The 21,139-nt window shown below is 23.4% G+C and overlaps 4 protein-coding genes across 4 annotated transcripts; 2 read left to right on the forward strand and 2 right to left on the reverse strand. All coding sequences in view use genetic code 6, as the record gives it.

Annotated features, from left to right (window-relative positions):
- Positions 1–862: 862 nt before the first annotated feature.
- Positions 863–1,716, reverse strand: TTHERM_000011799 (HIT zinc finger protein; the record flags this gene model as incomplete). Its single annotated transcript, XM_012795672.1, has 3 exons — positions 863–1,364; positions 1,424–1,526; positions 1,596–1,716. The coding sequence occupies 3 exons, from the start codon at positions 1,714–1,716 to the stop codon at positions 863–865; spliced, it is 726 nt and encodes a 241-aa protein (XP_012651126.1).
- An 802-nt stretch (positions 1,717–2,518) lies between these two features.
- Positions 2,519–4,036, reverse strand: TTHERM_00011800 (HIT zinc finger protein; the record flags this gene model as incomplete). The annotated part of the gene is made up of 5 exons (XM_001008259.2): positions 2,519–2,775; positions 2,838–3,036; positions 3,133–3,223; positions 3,277–3,876; positions 3,930–4,036. The coding sequence occupies 5 exons, from the start codon at positions 4,034–4,036 to the stop codon at positions 2,519–2,521; spliced, it is 1,254 nt and encodes a 417-aa protein (XP_001008259.2).
- Positions 4,037–5,477: 1,441 nt separating this feature from the next.
- On the forward strand, positions 5,478–12,880 carry TTHERM_00011810 (transmembrane protein, putative). The gene is made up of 4 exons (XM_001008260.2): positions 5,478–9,735; positions 9,824–10,246; positions 10,372–10,496; positions 10,647–12,880. Exons 1-4 carry the CDS (start codon positions 5,586–5,588, stop codon positions 12,528–12,530), a joined length of 6,582 nt encoding a protein of 2,193 aa, XP_001008260.2. The 5' UTR covers positions 5,478–5,585; the 3' UTR covers positions 12,531–12,880.
- Positions 12,881–14,636: 1,756 nt separating this feature from the next.
- Positions 14,637–20,945, forward strand: TTHERM_00011820 (transmembrane protein, putative). Its single transcript, XM_001008261.2, has 4 exons — positions 14,637–17,583; positions 17,740–18,159; positions 18,436–18,560; positions 18,617–20,945. Exons 1-4 carry the CDS (start codon positions 14,757–14,759, stop codon positions 20,561–20,563), a joined length of 5,319 nt encoding a protein of 1,772 aa, XP_001008261.2. The 5' UTR covers positions 14,637–14,756; the 3' UTR covers positions 20,564–20,945.
- Positions 20,946–21,139: the final 194 nt, after the last annotated feature.

The raw sequence follows: 21,139 nt of genomic DNA on the forward strand, positions 1-21,139 counted from the left end.
ATTGTTTTTGTATTTTTTTGTCTTTAATTTATTATTTTGAAAAGAGTAATTTAATTTATTTTTATAATGAGCAAATATTATTTATAAATGTATGTGATGGGAATAGACAATAAATTTGATATAGAAAACAAAAATATTTCTGATAGAGATAAGGTAAGTAAGAAAGATATCAAGAACAAAACGCGAGTAGATAAAAAATAATTGAGATTAAAATAATTTTAAATTATTTATTTTCTAATTTTAGAATTCATATCCTTGTTTCTCTTTATGACTATGTATAAGATATTTAAAATGGTACCCTAAATATAAATTTATTTTTTATAAAGGTATTGAAGGAAAATATTTTATTCGTTAATTTATAGATGGATGGATGGATAAAATAATTATGTATTTTAAAAATTGAATAAAATTAACGAAATTAATAACTAAACTTTTGAATTAAAAAGTAAACTAAATTAATTTCTAAATAAAAAAAATTATTCTGTAATTATGCCTAAAATAGATATAATAAATAAGTATAAAAAATTTTTGAAACTGAATGAATAGAAAACTAAAAGATAATTAAAGATAAAGTAATCTGAATAAATTGGAAGGAAATATTTGTTTTTATTTAAAATAAAAATCTTTCAATATCTAAATTTAATCTTCTTCATTAAAAAAATATATATATATACATGTACTCCAACAAAAAAGATGTTTCTGAAATTAAAGATTTAAAATTTTTTATATTAATAAAGAATATTTATCTGTGTAAAATTTAAAGATAAGGTACATTCGAATAATACCTCCCCTAATTAAGACTTTTTATAAATAAGGAATAAGCTTAGTAATTAATTAAATTAAAATGAAGATTTAACAAAATTCATAAAATAAGTATTCTATGATTTTATAAAAACTACAATTTTTTTATTGTTTCAAATATGTTTGGATTTTTTTCACTTTCTTATTTTATTTTAAGAGGTGATTAGTAATTGGCTTTGACTTGTTAAATACAATGTGTAGCTTTGATTGTAGAAATTTCTTTTTAAGCAGTTTTCTAATTAGCTTCATCACTTAGAAGCTTATTTGTTGATTTAATTCGCTCATGCAAATCGTTTTGCATTTATTTAAATTTTTCTATTCTTACTTTAAAATGCTATGGCTATTTTTCATCAATATCAATACTTTTATATTAAGGGTTAAAATTTCTGATTTATCTTTCTTGACAAATAAATTTTCTGCTTCTTAAAGGCGACTCTGATCTACTTCTTTAGTTTACTTGATTATAATTTGTCCTAAAAGGTTGAAAGCTATCATAAGCGCGTAGTTATTTTAAAAAATTAAACTTCTACATATTTTAATTAGCAACCATAACTTGTCCATCTCTAAATAAATAAATAGATAAATATAATTTGTTATATTAAAACAAAAATAAAATATATACTTCATAAATAAATCTCTTCCAGAGCCATTTAGATTATAGTTAACTCTTTTAAGTTATGGAGGTGATCCTTCAAATTTTTTTTCTTCCTTTTCTCTAAATGAGCCTTTTAAAAATTATTTATAAAAATAAAAAAAAGTTTAATGAGTTAAAAATTAAAAAAACTAATAATTACCTGTTGTAATATTACAATTAAGCACTTTTTATACTTTTATAAATCCCCCATTATTTTTGTAAATAAACATATCTCTTCCTCTGCCATCAGGATAGTATGTACTCTATTTAGAAAGCATCATTTTAATTGAAAAACTTCTACTTATTTCCTTACAAGCTTAGTTTTACTTTTATCTGTTAGCTTAAAACTAATTAATAAATTATATTAAATAGATTTTTCTACAAAATCATATTTGTGTTTCTAATATTAACACATTAAAATAAACAGTTATTACATGGTATTTTAATTTTTAAATAATAGTTAATTAGATTTAGAAAACTAAATCTGCTTATTGTATTTGCAGACATAAAAAAATGAGTAAACATTTTTTGATAAGTAAGTAAGTTATAGCAAATACTATCTCAAAAAACTTTTTTATTTGTTTATTGATAGTTAAAATCATTTGTTTTTTAAAATAACAGTTTATTATTATAAAATTAAAAAAATATAAATTTATTAAATTAAATCAAAAATGTACAAATTCTGTAAGAAAAAAGCTTGATATCAATATTTGCTTAATATTTGAGTAAAGCCTAGCTCAAATATGCTTTTATATAATTGATTTTACAATTTTAAATAGGAAGGATGGCTAATAGTATACAAAATTAATATTTTACATAAAAAATATGATATAAAATAAAGTAAAAACTACTTTTTAATTATAAAAGTTTTTTAAAATTATTGATTATTAATTTGTTGATTAATATATATTATAAACAAAAATTTAGCAGATATAATTTTTTAATTTACTTAATTTTATTTTAGATTATTGAAAGAAAGATATTAAAGAATGTGTGTGATTATTAAATTAATATTTAAAGTAATTTATCCATCTTGAAAGATAGAAACTCATAATTTCATTTATTTTACAAAATTTAGGATTGTCATAGAAGTAAACTTAATTTTTTTATTTATCCAATTTTATCATCAATTTAAATATTTTATTCCTTTTCTTATTTATATTCTATGATTCCTCTTAACATAGTTTAAAGTTATTCTTAAGTAACTATATCCTTCGTATAGCTTATAAAAAATATTATTTTCTATTTAATATTTCCTAATGCTTTTTGGTTCTCTTTCTGCTGATTCTTTACTGGCCCTTCATCAGACTCTTCTATCATATCTCTTAATTCTATTTAGCCTATAAATTTTAATTTTTCAGTTAAATTAAATTTAATAAAATCTAAAAATTTATTTATGTACCTTCATGGAGTAGATCAAACAATCTATACAGAATTTCTAGTATAAAAACCTTATTCTTAAAAATAGTTTGCATATCTTCTTATAGCAGAGGAATAAAATTTTTAATATTCTATTATTCAATTCTCAGAGCATTTGTAATTACATTGTTCATAGCATTTTGAATAGATCCTATTTCAACTCTGTTCTATGGGTTAAAACTCTATAAAATAAGTAAAAAACATTTTAATCAACTTTTATATATTTAAATACTTTGTATTAAAACAAAGGATTATTTATGTTTTTTTTTAAATTTTACCATTGAAATAGAAACTAGAAAATTGAGGGATTCTAGAGGATTTTCCCATATATCTCCATTAAACATTCTGAATGTTAGGGCTGCTCCGCATCTAAAATTATTTTGTAAAAAATAAGAAAAACTGCTTCAAGAAAGAAAATTTACATAATATTTGATAATTAGTATGGAATGTCAATATGAGGAGGTACTTTACAAAGAATTTTGAATGATATTTGCTTTTTTAGTCGTTGCTACATTTAGCTTCTGAAATCAATAACTTCTTGAATCTAACTATCTTTGTTTTTCTTTTATTCTGCTTTTTCTGTTTCTATTTCTTCTACATAGAGGGAAAAGAGTCCATTTTCTAAAAGCCACCAAGGTTTCCATGGCTTAATATATTTTTATAATTATTCGTTGTTTTTAACGAAGTCGGCAAATTATCTTTGTTCTTCAATTGTCAAACAATCTAAATCCAACTCATTCTACATCATTAGATCTTCTAATTCCTCTAGCCTTTCTAACTCTTTTTCTGGAATCTCGAATTCTTCTCTATCTTGATCTAGCTATTCTTTATATTCTTTAAGCAATTTATTCATTTTTTTTTATGTCTACTCATCTGCTTTTCTGTTTTTTAATTCTTCTATAACGTTTTCTTCATAAAACTTATTTACACATGCTTCATTATGATTTTTGTAACAATCCAAGCTGCAGTAGTTGCATTTGCATTTGGGACAAGCATACTTTGTTGGTTTAATGCATCCTTATCTGAATATTTATAAAAATAATTAACCTTTATAAGCCTTATTCAATTTATTTACGTTATGCAAGGACCTAAATTTTTAGGAATCGCCTATGCTTTTCTATCTATCTCACATAATAAAGGGATATTTTGTTCTTAATTAAGTTCTTCTTATTCTATTTCCATTTATAATATTGTTTTTAATAACCTTTTTATATAGTTTTGTAGATAATTATGATATGATTTTGTTAAAACAATACTAAATTTATATTTTTAGTTTAAAGTATTTTGTAATTTGATTTGTCTAATAAATATATATATGGAACTATTCTTCTTCTTCTTCTACTATTAAATTATTCATTATATAAAAAATTAAGAAAAAAGATTTACTATCCATCCATTCATTCAATAAAAGCATATTAATTTAAAATACTTAGAATCAACAAGTTGCTCAAAAGAATATATAATAAATATGTGAAAACAGGTTTTAGACATATTTACAATAATATTTGATACATAAATATATATTTATTTTTTTGTTAGAAAGAGATAAAATTATCTTAATATATTAAAATTTAAATCAAAATTTTATAAAAAATTAGATTATCTTCTTATTTATATGTAAAAAGCTATTCGTTGTTTTAAAATACATTTTAATAATGATTTTAATATCGAATGCTTCAAAATTTTAAAAGAAATATTATAGCTATTTTTGTAGAGGCAAACATATTTTCAGAAAAATTATTTGAAGATTTAAAAAAACTGTTTATATTACTTATTTATTAAATTCTATTTCTTTACTTAGTTATTTAAATTGAAATAAATTTATTTTAATTTTTAATTTAACTTGTAATATTTATTTAATTTATAAACATCCAAATATTTTTGAATATTTAATTTTTATAAATACCAACCAGTTTACAGAAGATTTTCTATAATTGATCAAGCTAATTATTAGATAATTAATTAATTACCTTAAAATATTTGTATTTAGAGTTAGTAGTACAGAAAATATTTGAGGTTTTCAAAAAATTAATTTTTACTATCTAAAAAAGAAATTTTTATTTATTTAATCAATGAATGAATGAGATTCTATTATCTAAATTTATATCAACTTTTTGAGCTGTTGTAACAAAAACCAGAATTAACTATTGTTACTAAAAATTTAGATAGATAGATAATTAATTCATTTTTTTTAATTTAAATATGTTGAAATAAATTAATGGATTTTAAGTTTTATATTTTATCAGTTTTCAAATGAAACAAATAAATAATGTGTTCATTTGAAAATTTTTGAAAGCAAATATGTAAAGTAAAAATTAATTGAATAGAGAACTAGCTAACTCATATTTATTTAAATTGAAGGATAACAGCTATAGAAAAGAAATAATTTGACAACAAAGTCTTTATTTGAACTTATTTATGTTTTGTTTTTAAAACAAGTTTAACTTAAATGTCATACATATATACAGATATATTTTATTTAATCTTCATTATAAAAGTTTTTGCATAAAAGTGTTTAAACAAGAGAGATATGAATTTTAGTTTTTTAAATAAATAAAGAGTTTGCTAATACTCGATTATCAATAACTAACTACTTAATCATAAATTATTTTTTGTTTAATAATTTAAATTACAGTTAACAAATTTGTACATTTAAAAAAACAACAAAAAACAAATTAAAGATTTATTAAGCATAGACTAAGTATTAAGAAAGAAACAAAGAAAAAGCACCATGAAATTAGATTTTATAAAGCAGTACTATTAGACAATATTACTTATTATAGAGGACAGACCGAAGTATGAGATACCAGTTAATTTTTACAAGACATTAATATTTATTTCATATCTTCAGATATTAATTTATTTAATATCTCCACATGAATCTAAAGTTATAGATGATTTAAAAATGATTGCAGTTGCTTAAATCGGCTAAATGATTTCTCTTCGTAACATCTTAGCTGCTAAGGATAGCGACACATTTTCATTAATAGTTTACATTCTAATACAGGTATTTATGTATTCCTATTTTATTTATGTAGGAGTGCTGGCTTTTATCTCTCATCATATAAAAAGTTTTTATGAAAATTACAAAAAAGTATTTGTATAAATCAATTAGATTCTGAACATGTACTTTGCACTTTTTATTTAAATTTTTTTCACTTAATATGTGGAAATGAATACTAGTATTCTGTTTTGCAGTTCGAGAAGTCTCTTTAATACAAATCGCGTTACTTCTACAAATTCATCCTGCAATATAGCCTCTTATTAACCTTTTATTGGTTCAATAGGGCTTGTGTTAACTCTCTTTACTGCATGGATTACAACTTATTTTTTTAGAAATTATGAGTTTTTAGAGTTTAATTTAATCAAAAGAAAAATGAGCAATTTGTTCTAAATCATCATAGCATTAAAATTTGTTTTATCTATAATTTATTATTCCAATACATCCTAAGAACAATTTGCTAAGCATGTTTTATCTCACGTTATAGGAATTGTTAGTATAGTAGACTTTTTCTTAAACTATCCTTATTCAGACACTAGAGTAGGAAAATTTTACTTGAAAGTTATATCTTGGTACTATTCACTAACAATAATGACTCATGTTTGGATTTATACTAACTAGATTAGTAGCTATGAGCTATTCTATTACTCCTTACTTCTTGGAGTTTTAGCAGAATATTTCTTGCAATCACTAAATGATTACAGATATAATAAAATTTTAGTTACAGAAGTCAGACCAAATTATATTCCTAGTAAATTAGATTTTTTTTTGGAAGAAATAGTTAGACTTGCTTAAGAAAGTATAAAAGATGAGCTATCAAAAGCGAAACTCTTTAAAGCTATCAAGAGTCATCAGCAATCATGTCAAAATAGCGATTGCAGTTGCAACTTTTTGAATTAATCTTTGTCAGGATAAAATCAAAAAATATAAACAAATAAATAAGCTAAAACAAAAGAAGCAAAAGAATCTTAAAATTTAGCTAGTAATGATAGCTTTAGAGCAATAAATGAAACTAACAATTTGCAACAAAGCTAAAAATTAAAAACTAGTAAAGACTAGCAAAGCAACGAAGATGAATAGGCATAATTTGATTTAAATTTTGATTAAATTTTATAAATAATAGACTCAATTTTTAAATATTTTCTATCATAGCAAGTTATCAAAAAAAATTAAGTTGAATATGAACATCTCTCCCTTAAGTATATTACGTTTATGATAAAATACTTAAAGAATTATACAAGATCTAACTTTGAATTGAAGCTGCTTTAGTTCTAGCGTGATGACTTTTCTTCTTATTTCAAAATGATTTCTTAGATAATTTCAAATAAAATTGAAGCTGTCATTTCACAAATGAACATTTAATTAGAGCTTAGAAGAAAAGATGAAATAACTGTTAACTAATTGATGAAAGTAAATGGAGTGATAGAATTATACATTCCTTAAATATATAAGATTATGTCAGAAAAATAAAAACTATGGACCTCTCTTCAAAAAGGTTATCGAAATATAAATTAGTTTTAAGATGAAGCAGTCAAACTAATGAGAACAGTCAAAAATACAAGAAATTAATTTTTCAAGGATATGCGCAACTTAGATAAATAGCACAAACTCAATTAATGCTTGCATTACTAAAAGCTTTATCTAGTTTTTTACCTTTTTGTGATGAATGATGGTGTTCGAGCTTATGAATTAGAAGCACAAGTTTAGGATCTAAGAAAACGTGATAGCCTTAAAGAAATTGATACTTTAAGCAATGAGAACTACTTGAGATAAAATATAATTAATTTGACTATGAGTTTATCTTAAAGTTTAGGTAAAATAGTTAGCAAAAAAGATGAAAAGACTGCTTAATTTTTTAGTTACTCCAAGTAAAATTTCTTAAAAATACAAAAAGTAAATGAGCTAATGCCTTCATTTTTCTCTCGCTGTCACGACAAAATTTTGAAACAATTTGTTAAGAGAGGCGAAAGTTAGTATGTAAAATCAAGTAAATTTGTTTTTGCTAGAGATTAAAGAGGCTTTGTTTTTCCTGTTAAGCTCTATCTTGATTTTTCATTTACAGTTTCTAATGATTTTCAAGTCAATGGAACATTGTTAAAAGTGAATTAAGTCAATGATTACATAATCTTTCATAGATCTGGAAAGATAATAGGCTTGACCAATAAAATAGCTTAATTAATAATGAGCTAGAGTACTTAAGGAGGCTAAAAGCTTCCTTCAGGTGATTTCATTTGCCAAAATTTGAATGCTCATCTGCTCCTACCTAAAATTTCTAAGAGAATATTTAGGCAAAAAGATTGGATTCTTCAAAATTTAAGATCAGATGGAGATGTGATGATATAAGATAAAAAAGGCTAAATAATTGTTTCAAGTAATCCTTTATTATAAATGAAAAAACTTCAAACGTATTCCATGAAAATGAATTCAACAACATAAGAGAAAAGGTCTAGAATTAATGTTAAAAATACTGAATTTGAAAAGTTGGATTTATTTAACGAAAACTCTTTTGATCTGGTTAATAGTTTTTTGAGATAAGAAGTTGATGCCTCTTCTGCAGGAGGATTATCCTCAGGTCGCTAATCAGGTAAAAATTCCAATAAGTCCTTTGTTTCTAAGCAATCTACATTAGGTAACAAGAACTAACAATATAGAATAAGATTTAGCTATACATTAAATTTTAGTTGCATATCAACTTAACTAAATACAGAGAGTGATTTATTTTTCTCTCTAAAAATGAATGATGTCATTGCCACTAAAGTCAAATAAAAGTAGAGAAGCTACTTTAGAGTCAATCTTTGCACTTATTTTCTATCTACTTGCATTGCTAATAAAATTTGCTAAAGGAAACAGTTAATTTAAGGATAAAATTAAACAGAAAACAATCCTCTTCATAGTGTTTCTTAAACTTTAAATGAATGGACATTTACAGATGATGATATACCGACAAAACTTGTCAAATTGGCAGTGCTAACTGAAAGTTAAATTTAAGCATTAAATTAGGGGAAGCAAAAATAAAATAAAGAGGTAAACAAAAGCTAAGATTTGGATGATTAAGAAAAATAACAAAAAAAAATCAATTCTGAAAGCAGTGATGAGGAGGATGACAACAACGATTACACAGACTAAGAAGATGAAGATGATGCATATAACATTAACCTTCTGAAATACAAGAAAAAAATATTAGATTTTTATGAAGAAAAAGCAAAAAATGAAGAACTAAATAAAGTATTTACTGATCATAATGTAATCGAAAAAGAGGTCTTAAAATTGGATCCTAATTTTAAAGTAAAAAAAGTAATTCAATTTAAATCTTTTTCTTCTGCTTTTGGAAGAGCTTTTGAAACAGCGCTAGTTGAAGCTCTACTGGAATAAGAATAAGAAAAAAGTCTATTTTTGGAAAGTCAAGTAGATGATAACTAATAAAATGAAGAAGCTACATTCAGAGGATATAATAATGCAAACGATGCAGTTCTTAAACCTCAACAAATTTTTTTAATGGATAAATCAAAAAATAACAACATAGTTAATAAGTTAACTTAATAAAGTAATATTTTGTATGATTAATCTCCCCTTTCAGTCCAAATCAAGCTTTAAGATAAAAATATAAGCATTATTTAAAAATAAGTTGATATTAGTATTTATGATAATAGTGCTAATGATTTAAGCAATCTACCTTCGTTTAACAATCAAATAAATAATTAAAATGAACAAATTGACCTTTCTTCATTTAATTTATAATAAAATAAAAATGCCAAATACTTCAACTAATCATCCAGGCCATTTTTTAAGCAGCAAGAAGAGCTAAATGTGAACGATAATGAAATACTTATGACCCCATCTGTAGAGGATCATCATAGATATATTGAAGAATCAAATGCAGGTAATTAAATATTATTATCATAAAAATAAAAATAGAAATTTATCTTTTCATTAAATGATTCATATTTTTTCTAAATTTAAACAAATAGAAACTTTCTAGAAAGCCCAAGAGAAAAAAGAAATGAATAAAAAAAGTTCATTAGAAGCATCTACAACAAATTAAATGAACTCTACATTAGGACCAAAATATAGGGAATAAAGCTAAGTTAATATAGTGAAAAGTTAATAGCATAATGCTAATTTAATTGTGAAGGAAAGTTTTTAAAATTAATAAAATTAGCAGTCAAACTTAAGTAAAAGCGATTAGAAATAATTAGATCCTAGCCAATTAAGATCAGATTAAACAAAAGAAAATGGTGAAGCAGTAGACGATGAAAGTGGCAAAGCCCACTAAAAAGTTGTAATTAAGTTACTAAATTAAAAAGGATTAGTAGGAGTAGACTCAATTAACAAAGGAAGTATTCATTCTTCTTCTAAATCTTCTTAAAGTTATGGTGGAAATTTCTTAAAAGGTAAAGCATATATTATTTATTTGTTTCTATATCTATATTGATAAATTTATTTATATATTCAATGTAATTTTTATAATCAACAAACAAATAAACAATCTAAAAATATTTTATTTATATAAAAAAAGAAATTATTCAAATGTGTAAGATCCCTAAAAACTCATACCATTATTCCTCGTTGTTGATATTCTTTATTGTAGTCTTTTTTACTTTGAACATCACAAACTTAATGATTATAGAAAATGATATTCAAGTAAATATTATATAATTCAAAATAATTCCTATGATGAATCAATGGATAAATGAAAATAAAATTATTTCATTTTTAACATCAAAAAATTTTTTAATATTTAATTTTTTATTTAAAAAAAATAATTAATTTAAATTATTTATTAAATCAAAGTCTTTTACAAATAATGTTGTTGTTTTGAGATAGCCTAGAAAATTCTTAAGAAGCTATTCAAAAGTTTTGTATGGTAGACTAGTTTAATATGAAATGTAAGCAAAAATCCTAAATGACCCTACAGGCTAAATTATGAATACAACGAACTTTTACATTAAAGATGGCCTTTAAGAATACTACTCACTAATATCATAATATAACCCTACAATGATGCAATATATGCAGGAAATGTAAGCAACATTAGATAATTCTACAAGAACAGTATCAATTTACTAAGACCTTATTGGTCAAGACTAGGATATAGATTTCTCTCTTTCAATGGCATATAACCTAAACTTTTTGTACGGTGCATAGCTAAACAGCACTGATTTGAGAATAAAAGATTGCTACCTATTCTTGAGATAAAACTATTTTTAGTTTAGCACAGACATACTTAATTTTGGTGATTACTTGGTAAATAACGCCCTAACAACAGTTGATAACTTAATTTTGAAATTTACTATAATAGCAGTTTGCGCCATTGTAGGTGTAATATTTGTTGCTTTTATATCACTCCCCATTCTTCGTTTAATAAATTTATATGAAGAGAAAATTATGATGATAGTATCACGCATAAATTATGATAATTCCCAAATAGAAAAGCTCAAGTTAAACGTTTGCTAATAACTTATAGATATAGATTAATATGATTGGCTAAAATATAACTTCAGTGACATTATTAGCCTAAAATTTGATTAGTTTGATGCCAATGTAGTGAATTCACAACATGACCTCACAAAAACTACTAACAGCAAAAAAGAGAGTGATAAGGCAGCAATATCTAATCTCTTGAAAATGTAATAAGAAATAAATAGACCTGAATATAAATAAAATGACTAAGTAAATCAAATAATAGCTCAAGAATAATCAAAAGTAAAAAAAAAAAAACAAGCTAAAGTTTATAATGATGGAAGTAGTAGCTACAAAGACTATTAAATGAGCTTAAGAAATAATATCAACAAAAACTATGTGTTGCAATCCAAAATAATAAACTAAAAGCTTAGTGTTTTCTAAAGATTCCTCCCATTATTAGGGTTGACAATTTGCAATACTGTATATTTTTTAGTAATTATTATTTACCTCCAAAGTAGCAAGGATTAACTGAAAATTCCAGTCTAAATGAATTAAAGAACGATTAGAAATCACATTTCTCAATCTACTATGAAAGTATCCTAAGAACTCTTAACTTTTGATTTCTTAGTACAAAAAATGATTTCAGGGAAGGAATCTAATGATTTACATTAATATCAATTAAAATTAAATAATATGATTGATCTTTCTTCATCAGCTATTACTAACAACACTGCACTTGTATATGGTAGTAACCCATTTCCAGCAAGCATATTGAATTAGTTTAAAGATTTTGAGCAAGGTAATATTTGCTCTTACTTAGTAAAATTTAATTGTACTTAAAGCTAAGTCGGAAATAAATATGCTTCTAATTTTATTTTACAAAATCAGCTTAAAGTTATTTATAGTTATCCAGATGTTATTACTGAAAAAGATGCTCCAATTGAATTATTGTTGGCGTACTCTAATTCTAACGATCACTTTGAAACTTTTATTTAGTCTTTTTTGATATATGATGAAGTGCTTGATTTGTATAGTTCTTATGCTAACACAAGTATAGGAACTATTTCAAGTTAAGTATAAACATTCTTAGAACAGTATCTATAAATATTCGGAAATATATTTGGAGTATGCATTATAATTGTCTGCTATTTATCATGGATGAATCTCTATTAAAGGATTCAGTCGATGAACCTATTACTTACCTTTATCCCAGAAGAAAAATTAATGGAAGAAGTAACTTTGTAAATGCTCAAATCTCTCATAAGGATGTGAAATTAATTATCTTTAGTAATTATTAGTTGATAAATAAAAAGTAAATGTTAAAGATATTTTTTCACTTTTATCATTTGTAGTAAAATTAACCGCTTTAGCAAAGCATGAAAATCATTAATATAATTATTGAAAGACATTTCTTAGCCAAATTATATTATAAATTAAGCAAAACATTTTATTTTATTTGATGTTTTTCTACTTTTAAATTTGAAGAATAATTGATAGCTCAAAAAAAAAAAATATCTCATTAAAATTAAAAACAAAATTAAAGTTTTAGTAAAAATGAAAATAATAGCCATACTACTAATTAAATTAATTAAAGCAAATGCTTTAAAAATTTATTAGCAGAAAATTATTGATTGATATTTAGTTATTTTAAATATCTTCTGTTTGTTTATTTTTTTTTTTGCTAATAGTAATTTACACTTAAATTCTCTAGTAATTAAATACATTCATATTTAACACAATCAAGAAAATTGTATTTGGCTGTAGCATTTTATTGAATACTATTTATTTCTTATTAAAATTAATTCAGATAATTTAGGTAAGCAGTGTAATTTACATTCATTTATTTTATATTTTTATCACTTTACACTTTTAACTTGTTTATTTTTTTGTCTGTATTCATTCATTCACTTTGAATTTAATTTTGAAATTACGAATAAAATCCTTTCTCAAAATAATAAATACAAAACAACAAACAAAAATAATAACAAGGAAAATCAATTAGCAGATTAAATTATGATAAAAAATTAATCAAGATATACTTTTTTAAGAAAGTATGTTGAGTCGATTGTACAAATTATAGAAGATGATTCTTTATTCTCTAATAAGCAGTTAATGATATATAAAGCTATTTTATTCATATTCTAATTTTAAGTAGCTATTTATATTCTTGAAAATTCTAGTGATAGAGTTTTGCTTGATCTTAAAATTAGATCTGTAGCTTAGATTGCTTAGTTACTTTCATTGAACCGCATACTTGTGCTTTAAGATTCTTATTTACTTTCAACGTTGATTGTGTGCGTTCTTTAATCATTTGTTTACTTCTATTTTATATACATTGGCATATTCTCCATTTTTAAAAATAAATTTATCTTAAAATTTGAGCATTACCAAGCATACTTTAAAAAAATAAATTAAATGATGGGTACTTACTTATTCCTCTTTATATATATCTTATTTAATTATCAGATTGAAATATCTATCAGTATTTTAACCTGTAGCGGAAATTCATTATTTTCTAAAGATAGAATAACAAAAAATAACCCTATTAATTATAAAAACTGCAGTATTGACACTTGGTAGCAAGGTTTGGGTATATCAGGATTAGTAATGTGTGGAATAAATGCTTTGATATGCTTGTATTTCTTTAGAAATCATTCCTTTTAAGATGAGAATTTGCTTAAAAGAAAGTACAGCTATACTTTTATGTTTATCACAATTTTAAAATTTTTGATTACGATTGTACAATTTTCAAGTATCTCAGAAAATTAGATGTTAGTTTTAAAGCATTGCTTACTGTAATTATATGGATTATTAAATCTATTTGATTCTACTTTTAACTAGCCTTACCTAAATGAAGAACTTAGTAAATTTTACATCAAAACATCTAGTGGATTGTATTGTATGATATTATTGTTTAATGCTTGGGTTTACACAAACTGGATTAAAGATTATGAGTTATTTTATGAGATATTAGTTTTTTCTATAGTTTTAGAGGTATTTTTATAGTAAATTTATATTTATAGATATGAATAAAGAATGTAAGTAGATATCTATTTACAATAGAATCTTTAAAAAAATATAATGACTTTTCGCTTTGATTTATATATAAGTGAATTGGTTAGTTTAGCTTAAAATAGTTTGTAAAGTGAAAAATCAAAATTTAGATTGTTGAAAATATTTTAAATTCACATGTAGAATTGCAATTAGCAGAAATGTTACTGTAATTTAATTCTTAAAAAGAAGCAAAATTACTTATAAATTGAAGGTAGAGAAAATCAGACCTTAATAAAATTTTAGTAACTTTTTTTGAGTGATGACAACAAAACAATAGATTAAGAAATAATTTATTTAGTAGCTGACTTTCTTTTCACATACTCTCTATATTAAAAAGGAATTTTAGATAATTAAGTTGAATACGAATATTTGTCATTATAATATATCACATTTATCATCAAATGCTATAAAAATTTCGCGAAAGCTAACTATTTATTGAAATAAATGATTCAAAATATTAAATACCGCTTTGGTAATTAATCAATTTATTTCTAGTTAATTTCTAATATTATCACTGAGAAGCTAGAAAATGAAATAGGGAAGATGAATGAAAAATTTATTTAATAAAAAAGGAAAGAAGAGCTTAATATCAAGCATATAAATTTATCTGAAGAAATGTGCAATTTTTATATTCCCATTATTAAGGACATAATTCATGATAAATCAGAAATGTGGGGTAAAATGTAGAAAGGATTTCTAAGAATGGATTAATACTAAAGAGAAGTTCTCATATTAATGAGAAAAATTGAATAAACCAAAAATGATTTCCTTAGATAAATGAGAAAATATGATAGAAAAATTGATTTTAGCTGCTGTTTAGCTATTAAAAAGCTAAAGCAGCTCTTTTACTTATTTATTTTAAATGATGGCGTAACTGCATTTCATTTAGACGAAGAAATTATTGAGCTGAGAAAAAGAGATGCATTTTCTGAAAAAGATACTCTAACAAATGAAAATTTAATTAAAAAAAATATTGTAAGCCTAACAATAAGTATTTCATAAAACTTAGGAATGATCAAAAGCAAAAAAGATCTCAAAACAGCTTAGTTTTTTGGATTTAGTGAGTAAGAATTTCAAAAAATTAATAAGATAAATGAATTGATGCCTCATTTTATTGAAAAAAACCATGATAATATGATCAAACAGTTTATGTCTAGGGGTACTAGCTAGTACATAAAGTCGTTTCTTTACTCTTTTTGTGTTAATAGTAAAGGCTATGTAATGCCTGTAAAGGTATATACTGATTTTTCTTTTCTTTCTCTAGATGATTTTTATATTAGGGGAATCATTCTAAAAGCTAATAAAGGATCACAGTACATCGTTTTTGACAGATCTGGTAAGATTGTTGGAATTACAGAAAAGCTAGCTTAAAGATTATTCATCGACTCAGATATTATGAAAATTCTTCCCCCAGCTGAATAGGTGATTAAATATCTAAATGCATTTCTTTTGTTTCCTCAAATAATCACTAAGCTGCAGAAAAAGAAGAAGTACATCTTATAAAATTATGAACAACAGCATACTGATATTGTCCTGCAGAGTGATAAAGGATATTTCTACTTCGATACTTAATTGATATCTTAATATTAATAATTTTCAAATTACTTAGAAAAAAAGAGCAGTCACTTAAACAAAAGCTAGAGCAGAAATTTAGAAAAAAGTAATAAATTAAAAGAAATCCACATACTTGATGTGCTTTCAAGAGATTCTATCAGGAAATATCATAAATTCATAAAATCTCAAGCTAGAGAATAGAGTTTATAAAGCTCATCAAGATATACATTAGCTCAAAGTGTAAAGAATCAAAGTAGTTATTCAAAAAATAGAGGTACTATTAATATAACAACTAATAATTCTCAAAGTTTTAATACTTAATTCTTGAAGTCAATTTTTAAAATATAGAAATAAAATTTATAAAGGTTTTTTAAATTTTCTTTTAAATATACGCTTTCTTATCACACGCTACCTCTCATTAGCAAATTTGACCAAAATACTTCTGAAAACAACAGCTTTTTCAACATTTAGACAAATTAAAGAGAAATTTATTTTTCATTATAGTTAGATGATTCTCAATTAAAAGAAAATTAGAAATAAATCTAAAATTAACATGAGAATTCATTTTAGGAGAATTTAGCAAATTACATCATGAAGCTTTCTTGCATCCCAACTTTGGATTAGCTCAATAAGTCTATCTTGCAATAAAGCGAGGATGAGGATGTTTTAATTAAAGAATAATCCTCTAACATTGATAGGAAAATTCCCAAATCTTTTTTAAAATTCCTTGACTCGAATGCAAAAAGTGATAAAAAAATATAAAAAAATTTAGAAACATAGTCGGAAAACTCTAAGAGAGAAAAATAATAAAAAAATGAAATTAAAGACAGTGAAAACTAAACTGGTAGTATTTTTGGATCAACATCAAATAGCGAATCAGAAAGTAGCTCAGAAGATCAAAGTTTTGGTGAAGACATTTATAATTATAAAACCTAAGAAGGCAAAAATGTAATCATGCAGAAAAGAATTTCAGAGAAATTTTAAAATATCCAAACAAAATTAGATGATTTATTAGATGAAAACGAAATTTCTGTTACTGACATGTTAGCAATAGATTCCTATTACAAAGCTAAAAGAGTAATACTTTAGAATTCAAATGCAGGTAATCTTATTTCTGCACTTGAGGCAGCTATAGCTGAGGAGCTATTTGAATTAAAAAAAGAAAAGCAAATAATAAAGAACCTTTATAAAGCTAAATAAAATTCTTCAGATGTGTCTATCGACTTTCAAAATAGCATAAATCAAAATGAAGGATAAATCACATTTAGAAACATGTAATCAAATATTAATAATAATAAAGAATAAAACAGTTCTATAAATCAAAGAAATCATTTTAAGAAACTGAACTCTGATATTTCTGGACTGAGTCTCTAAAAATCAAAATAACAACTAAGTAATTCTCTTTAGCTAATCTAAGATAAAATAGAACAAATTTCACACTAAGATATTGATCCCTAGTAAGAAAATATCGAATACAGCAATATTATCTTACGCCCTCAATAAAGTAGTTATGTAAATATTTCTCACCGTTTTAATGTATCTCAAGAAAACTTAACAACGCATAATCTTAACCAAACATATTAAAACAATCATATAAACATTTCTTCTCGTCCACTTGTTTCTTATAGCAAGGAAATCAGTAGTAATATTTTAGATCAGGCAAGTCACACCTCTTTTGATGTGAACAAATCACCAAAAAAATAAAGAAGCTTTCTAAGTAATTTTTCCCTTCTTTATAAATAAATAAATGAAAATATTTATCTTTCTTTTAATTATTATGATAAACTGATCAGTTGATTGAGATTATCAAATTTTAACAATTTAATCCATTTAATAAATTTTTATTTGAGTTCTTTTCTTTTAAATTTAATAGAGTAAATATCGTCTATAGTATAAAAGATATCAGAAAATCAAAATTTAAGAAATTCCACTTCAAAAAAATAGAGCTTTATTTAGAATTCAACAGTACTAGCTTGTAATTCTGAACTCTAAAATGATTTAAAAATAAAATTTGTACAAAATTCTTAATTAGAGTAAGATCTTTAACATAAAAGCTTTACAAATTTACATAGTACATAATAAATAAACTCAAATGAATTTTAGAATTAATTAAATATATCTGATAGCTCTAAATTAGGAGCAATCAAAAAAACCAACATAAGCAAAGAGACTCATGAGGATGTCATGAATAATTTATTAAATAATGTATGTTTGATTGAAGGATAAGGAGAAAGAGTCAGTATTCACTCTTCATCTAGGTCTTCAAGTTCTTAAGTAGGACTCTTTTTAAAAGGTAAAATTTTATTTAACTTTAAATATTACTAATAATTTTATTCAAATAATTTGACATCATCTTTTTTTAACAAATACTTGATTATTCATAATTAAAGAAAATTAGTTAGCTTTTTGAGATTAATTTATGGTAGTTAAGATAATAAAAGATTTTTAGTTATCATTATGTTTTTTCAACAAAATAATATTTTATAAATCTTGCAAATTCCTTTAAATAAAATTTAAATCTTTTCTTACTTTAATAAATTTTACAATTAAATTTGAAATATTTTTGAAGAAATAATCTAAAAAGGAAAAGTTCCTAGTGGTGCAAAAAGCTATTCGATTCTTCTGATAATCTTTACATTAATTTTTATAGGATTAAATTTGACTAATCTTTTTATCATTTAAAATGATATGCAGGTAAAAATTATTTTTTAAATCAAATTACTATTTTAATTAAAATATAAACTATAAAGACTTTCTCTGAGAGCTCCATTATTATTAGATCTCCTAGAAAGTTATTAAGGAATTACGCCAAATCTCTTTATGGAAAATATATCTTGCTTTAATTATAAACTAACTATCTTAAAGATACGAGCGACAACTATTTTTAAAATTTAGCTAACTAATATTTAGAGAAAGGAGCTACTGATTATGTTGGAATTTTACAATAGCAATCAACATCTTTGATACAATATTTATAAAAATATTAGAAATAATAGAATTCTTCAACATACCCTTTCTAATTGTACAATACCTACATTTCAAGCTAGGCTAATTTAGAAATTTCTTTATTTTTTGAAAGTATAAATTATGATTTGATTTGCAACTAATTGAATTATACTTAGAATGTATAAAACAATTGCTTTACTACTCTTAGAGCAAACTTTTTTACTTATAGCACACAATTAGTTAACTTTGTTTAATTTGTTGTGGATGTTATTGAGACAACAGCTATTAACCTAATTCTTAAATTTACCTACATTTCTGTTGCAGCCATCATAAGTGTTGTAGTAATACCTCTTTGTGCTATGCCTTTTGCTAAGAATATTAACACTTATGTAGAGAAAATTTTGATGATAGTGAGTAGAATTTATTATTCTCAATCTTAAATAGAAAGATAGAAACTTCATATATGTTAATAACTAATTTAATTAGATGACAATGAATATCTCAAATATAACTACAACGAAGTTTTTAGCTTGAGGTATAAAATGTTTGATCATTCAATCATCAATAATATGCAATAAATTTAGACTCACTAAGCATCTAAAAGGGTTGAGACATTCCAAAATAAAGAATATTTAAACATCAATTTAAAGAACCAGAAACTATCTACACCTTCTAAACTCCAAAGTAGTAAAATACGAAGTGGTAATAATTAATCTGAACCTAAACAAAATTTATAAAAAAATTACAAGAATTCAACTAATAAAGTAGTTAGAAATGCTTTGGAGGGTAAATTAAATGGATAAAATTAGGTACAATAAAGATTATAAAGCAACTATAATTCTGATTCAATATAAAATAAAAGAAAAGATTATATTTTATAATCGAGAATCCAAGACTAAAAACTAAGCATAGTCAAAAGAATTTAATCTTTATTGATTTTTATGACAGTTGCAATAGTTTATTTTTTGGTTATAATCATATACTTAAATTTAAAATCATCATACCTTTAGCAACCTGTAGAAATTAATAGAAAAACTAATCTGCTGCATGTAAATACAATAAATTATCTAATTTCAAGTGAATTTCTAGCTTTTGATTTAAAGCTTAAAAAAGTATGGAGTACTTATTAGATAAACGATTTACAAAGCTTTTATGACATTTCAAAATCTAACTTGAATAATATATAAGAAATATCAAATAATTTAACAGAAACTATATATGGGGATAGCCCATATACACCTGAAACAGAATAAAAAATGAAAAATTTAATTGAAGGATATGTTTGTCCTTATATGACAACTAATAATTGCACGGGTGATTTATAATAGCTTACCTCTTTTGGTATTAAAACTGCAGTTTCTCAATTTTTTAAAATTCATAACTCATTCCTCAATGTTTTTGATCCAAATGAAACCCCAGATGACTAACTTAAATCTTACCTAAATGCACAAGAAAGAGTGATTGCTTTTACAAATTTTTTTAAAGCTTAAGATGAGGTATTTGATATATTTAGTTCAACTGCAAATTTAAGCATAACAGATGTCTCGAATAGTATATAATAATTTTTATAAAATTTCTTAATTTACTGTGGCTGTCTAGTTGCTTTATTGATTGTGACTTTGTTTACATATTCTATAAAAAATCTTTATAGATAGATTTAACTCACAAATTTCTTCTTAATATTTATACCAGAAGAAAAACTTTTGGAAGAAGTAACTCTATAGATGCTGAAAAACATTTAAAAAATGTGATAGCTTAAAAAATGAAATTAAAAAACGCAATAAAACTGTTAAATTTATTTATTATTTAAATAAAAAAAACATTTTTAAAGAATCTTATTACTAATAAGCTATTTTAAAGAATTATTACTATCATTTACATTTTTACTACTTTATATTTTTTAAATTGATATTTATTTTTTTACTCTAGATTAGTAATTGTAAACATATGAAATAATGCTTGACTGCGCAAAGCTCTCAATCACTTTTTAGTAATTTAAAATTATTATAGAACTATCATTATTTTGAAATTACACTGATTGGGCAAATATTTGATCAGCAAAATTTTATTAATATCAGTAATAAAAATTATGAGTCAAAATTATTCTTTTGATGATATATTTTAAAATGATATGTCTAGTTAGATGTATTATATTTTTTATGAATAAATGAGATTTTTATAATTTAATTTATTAAAATATGTATTTTTAACTCACTTAAACAAATTCATAAGTAGTTATTTTCTATTTTACATAAATTTAATTGTGTTTTAATTCATCAATATATATATATATATTGTATAATTCTTGTTGCGATGTATTGATATCC

Source organism: Tetrahymena thermophila (assembly GCF_000189635.1).
Source record: "Tetrahymena thermophila SB210 genomic scaffold scf_8254803, whole genome shotgun sequence".
In the NCBI taxonomy this organism is placed as follows: Eukaryota; Ciliophora; class Oligohymenophorea; order Hymenostomatida; family Tetrahymenidae; genus Tetrahymena; species Tetrahymena thermophila.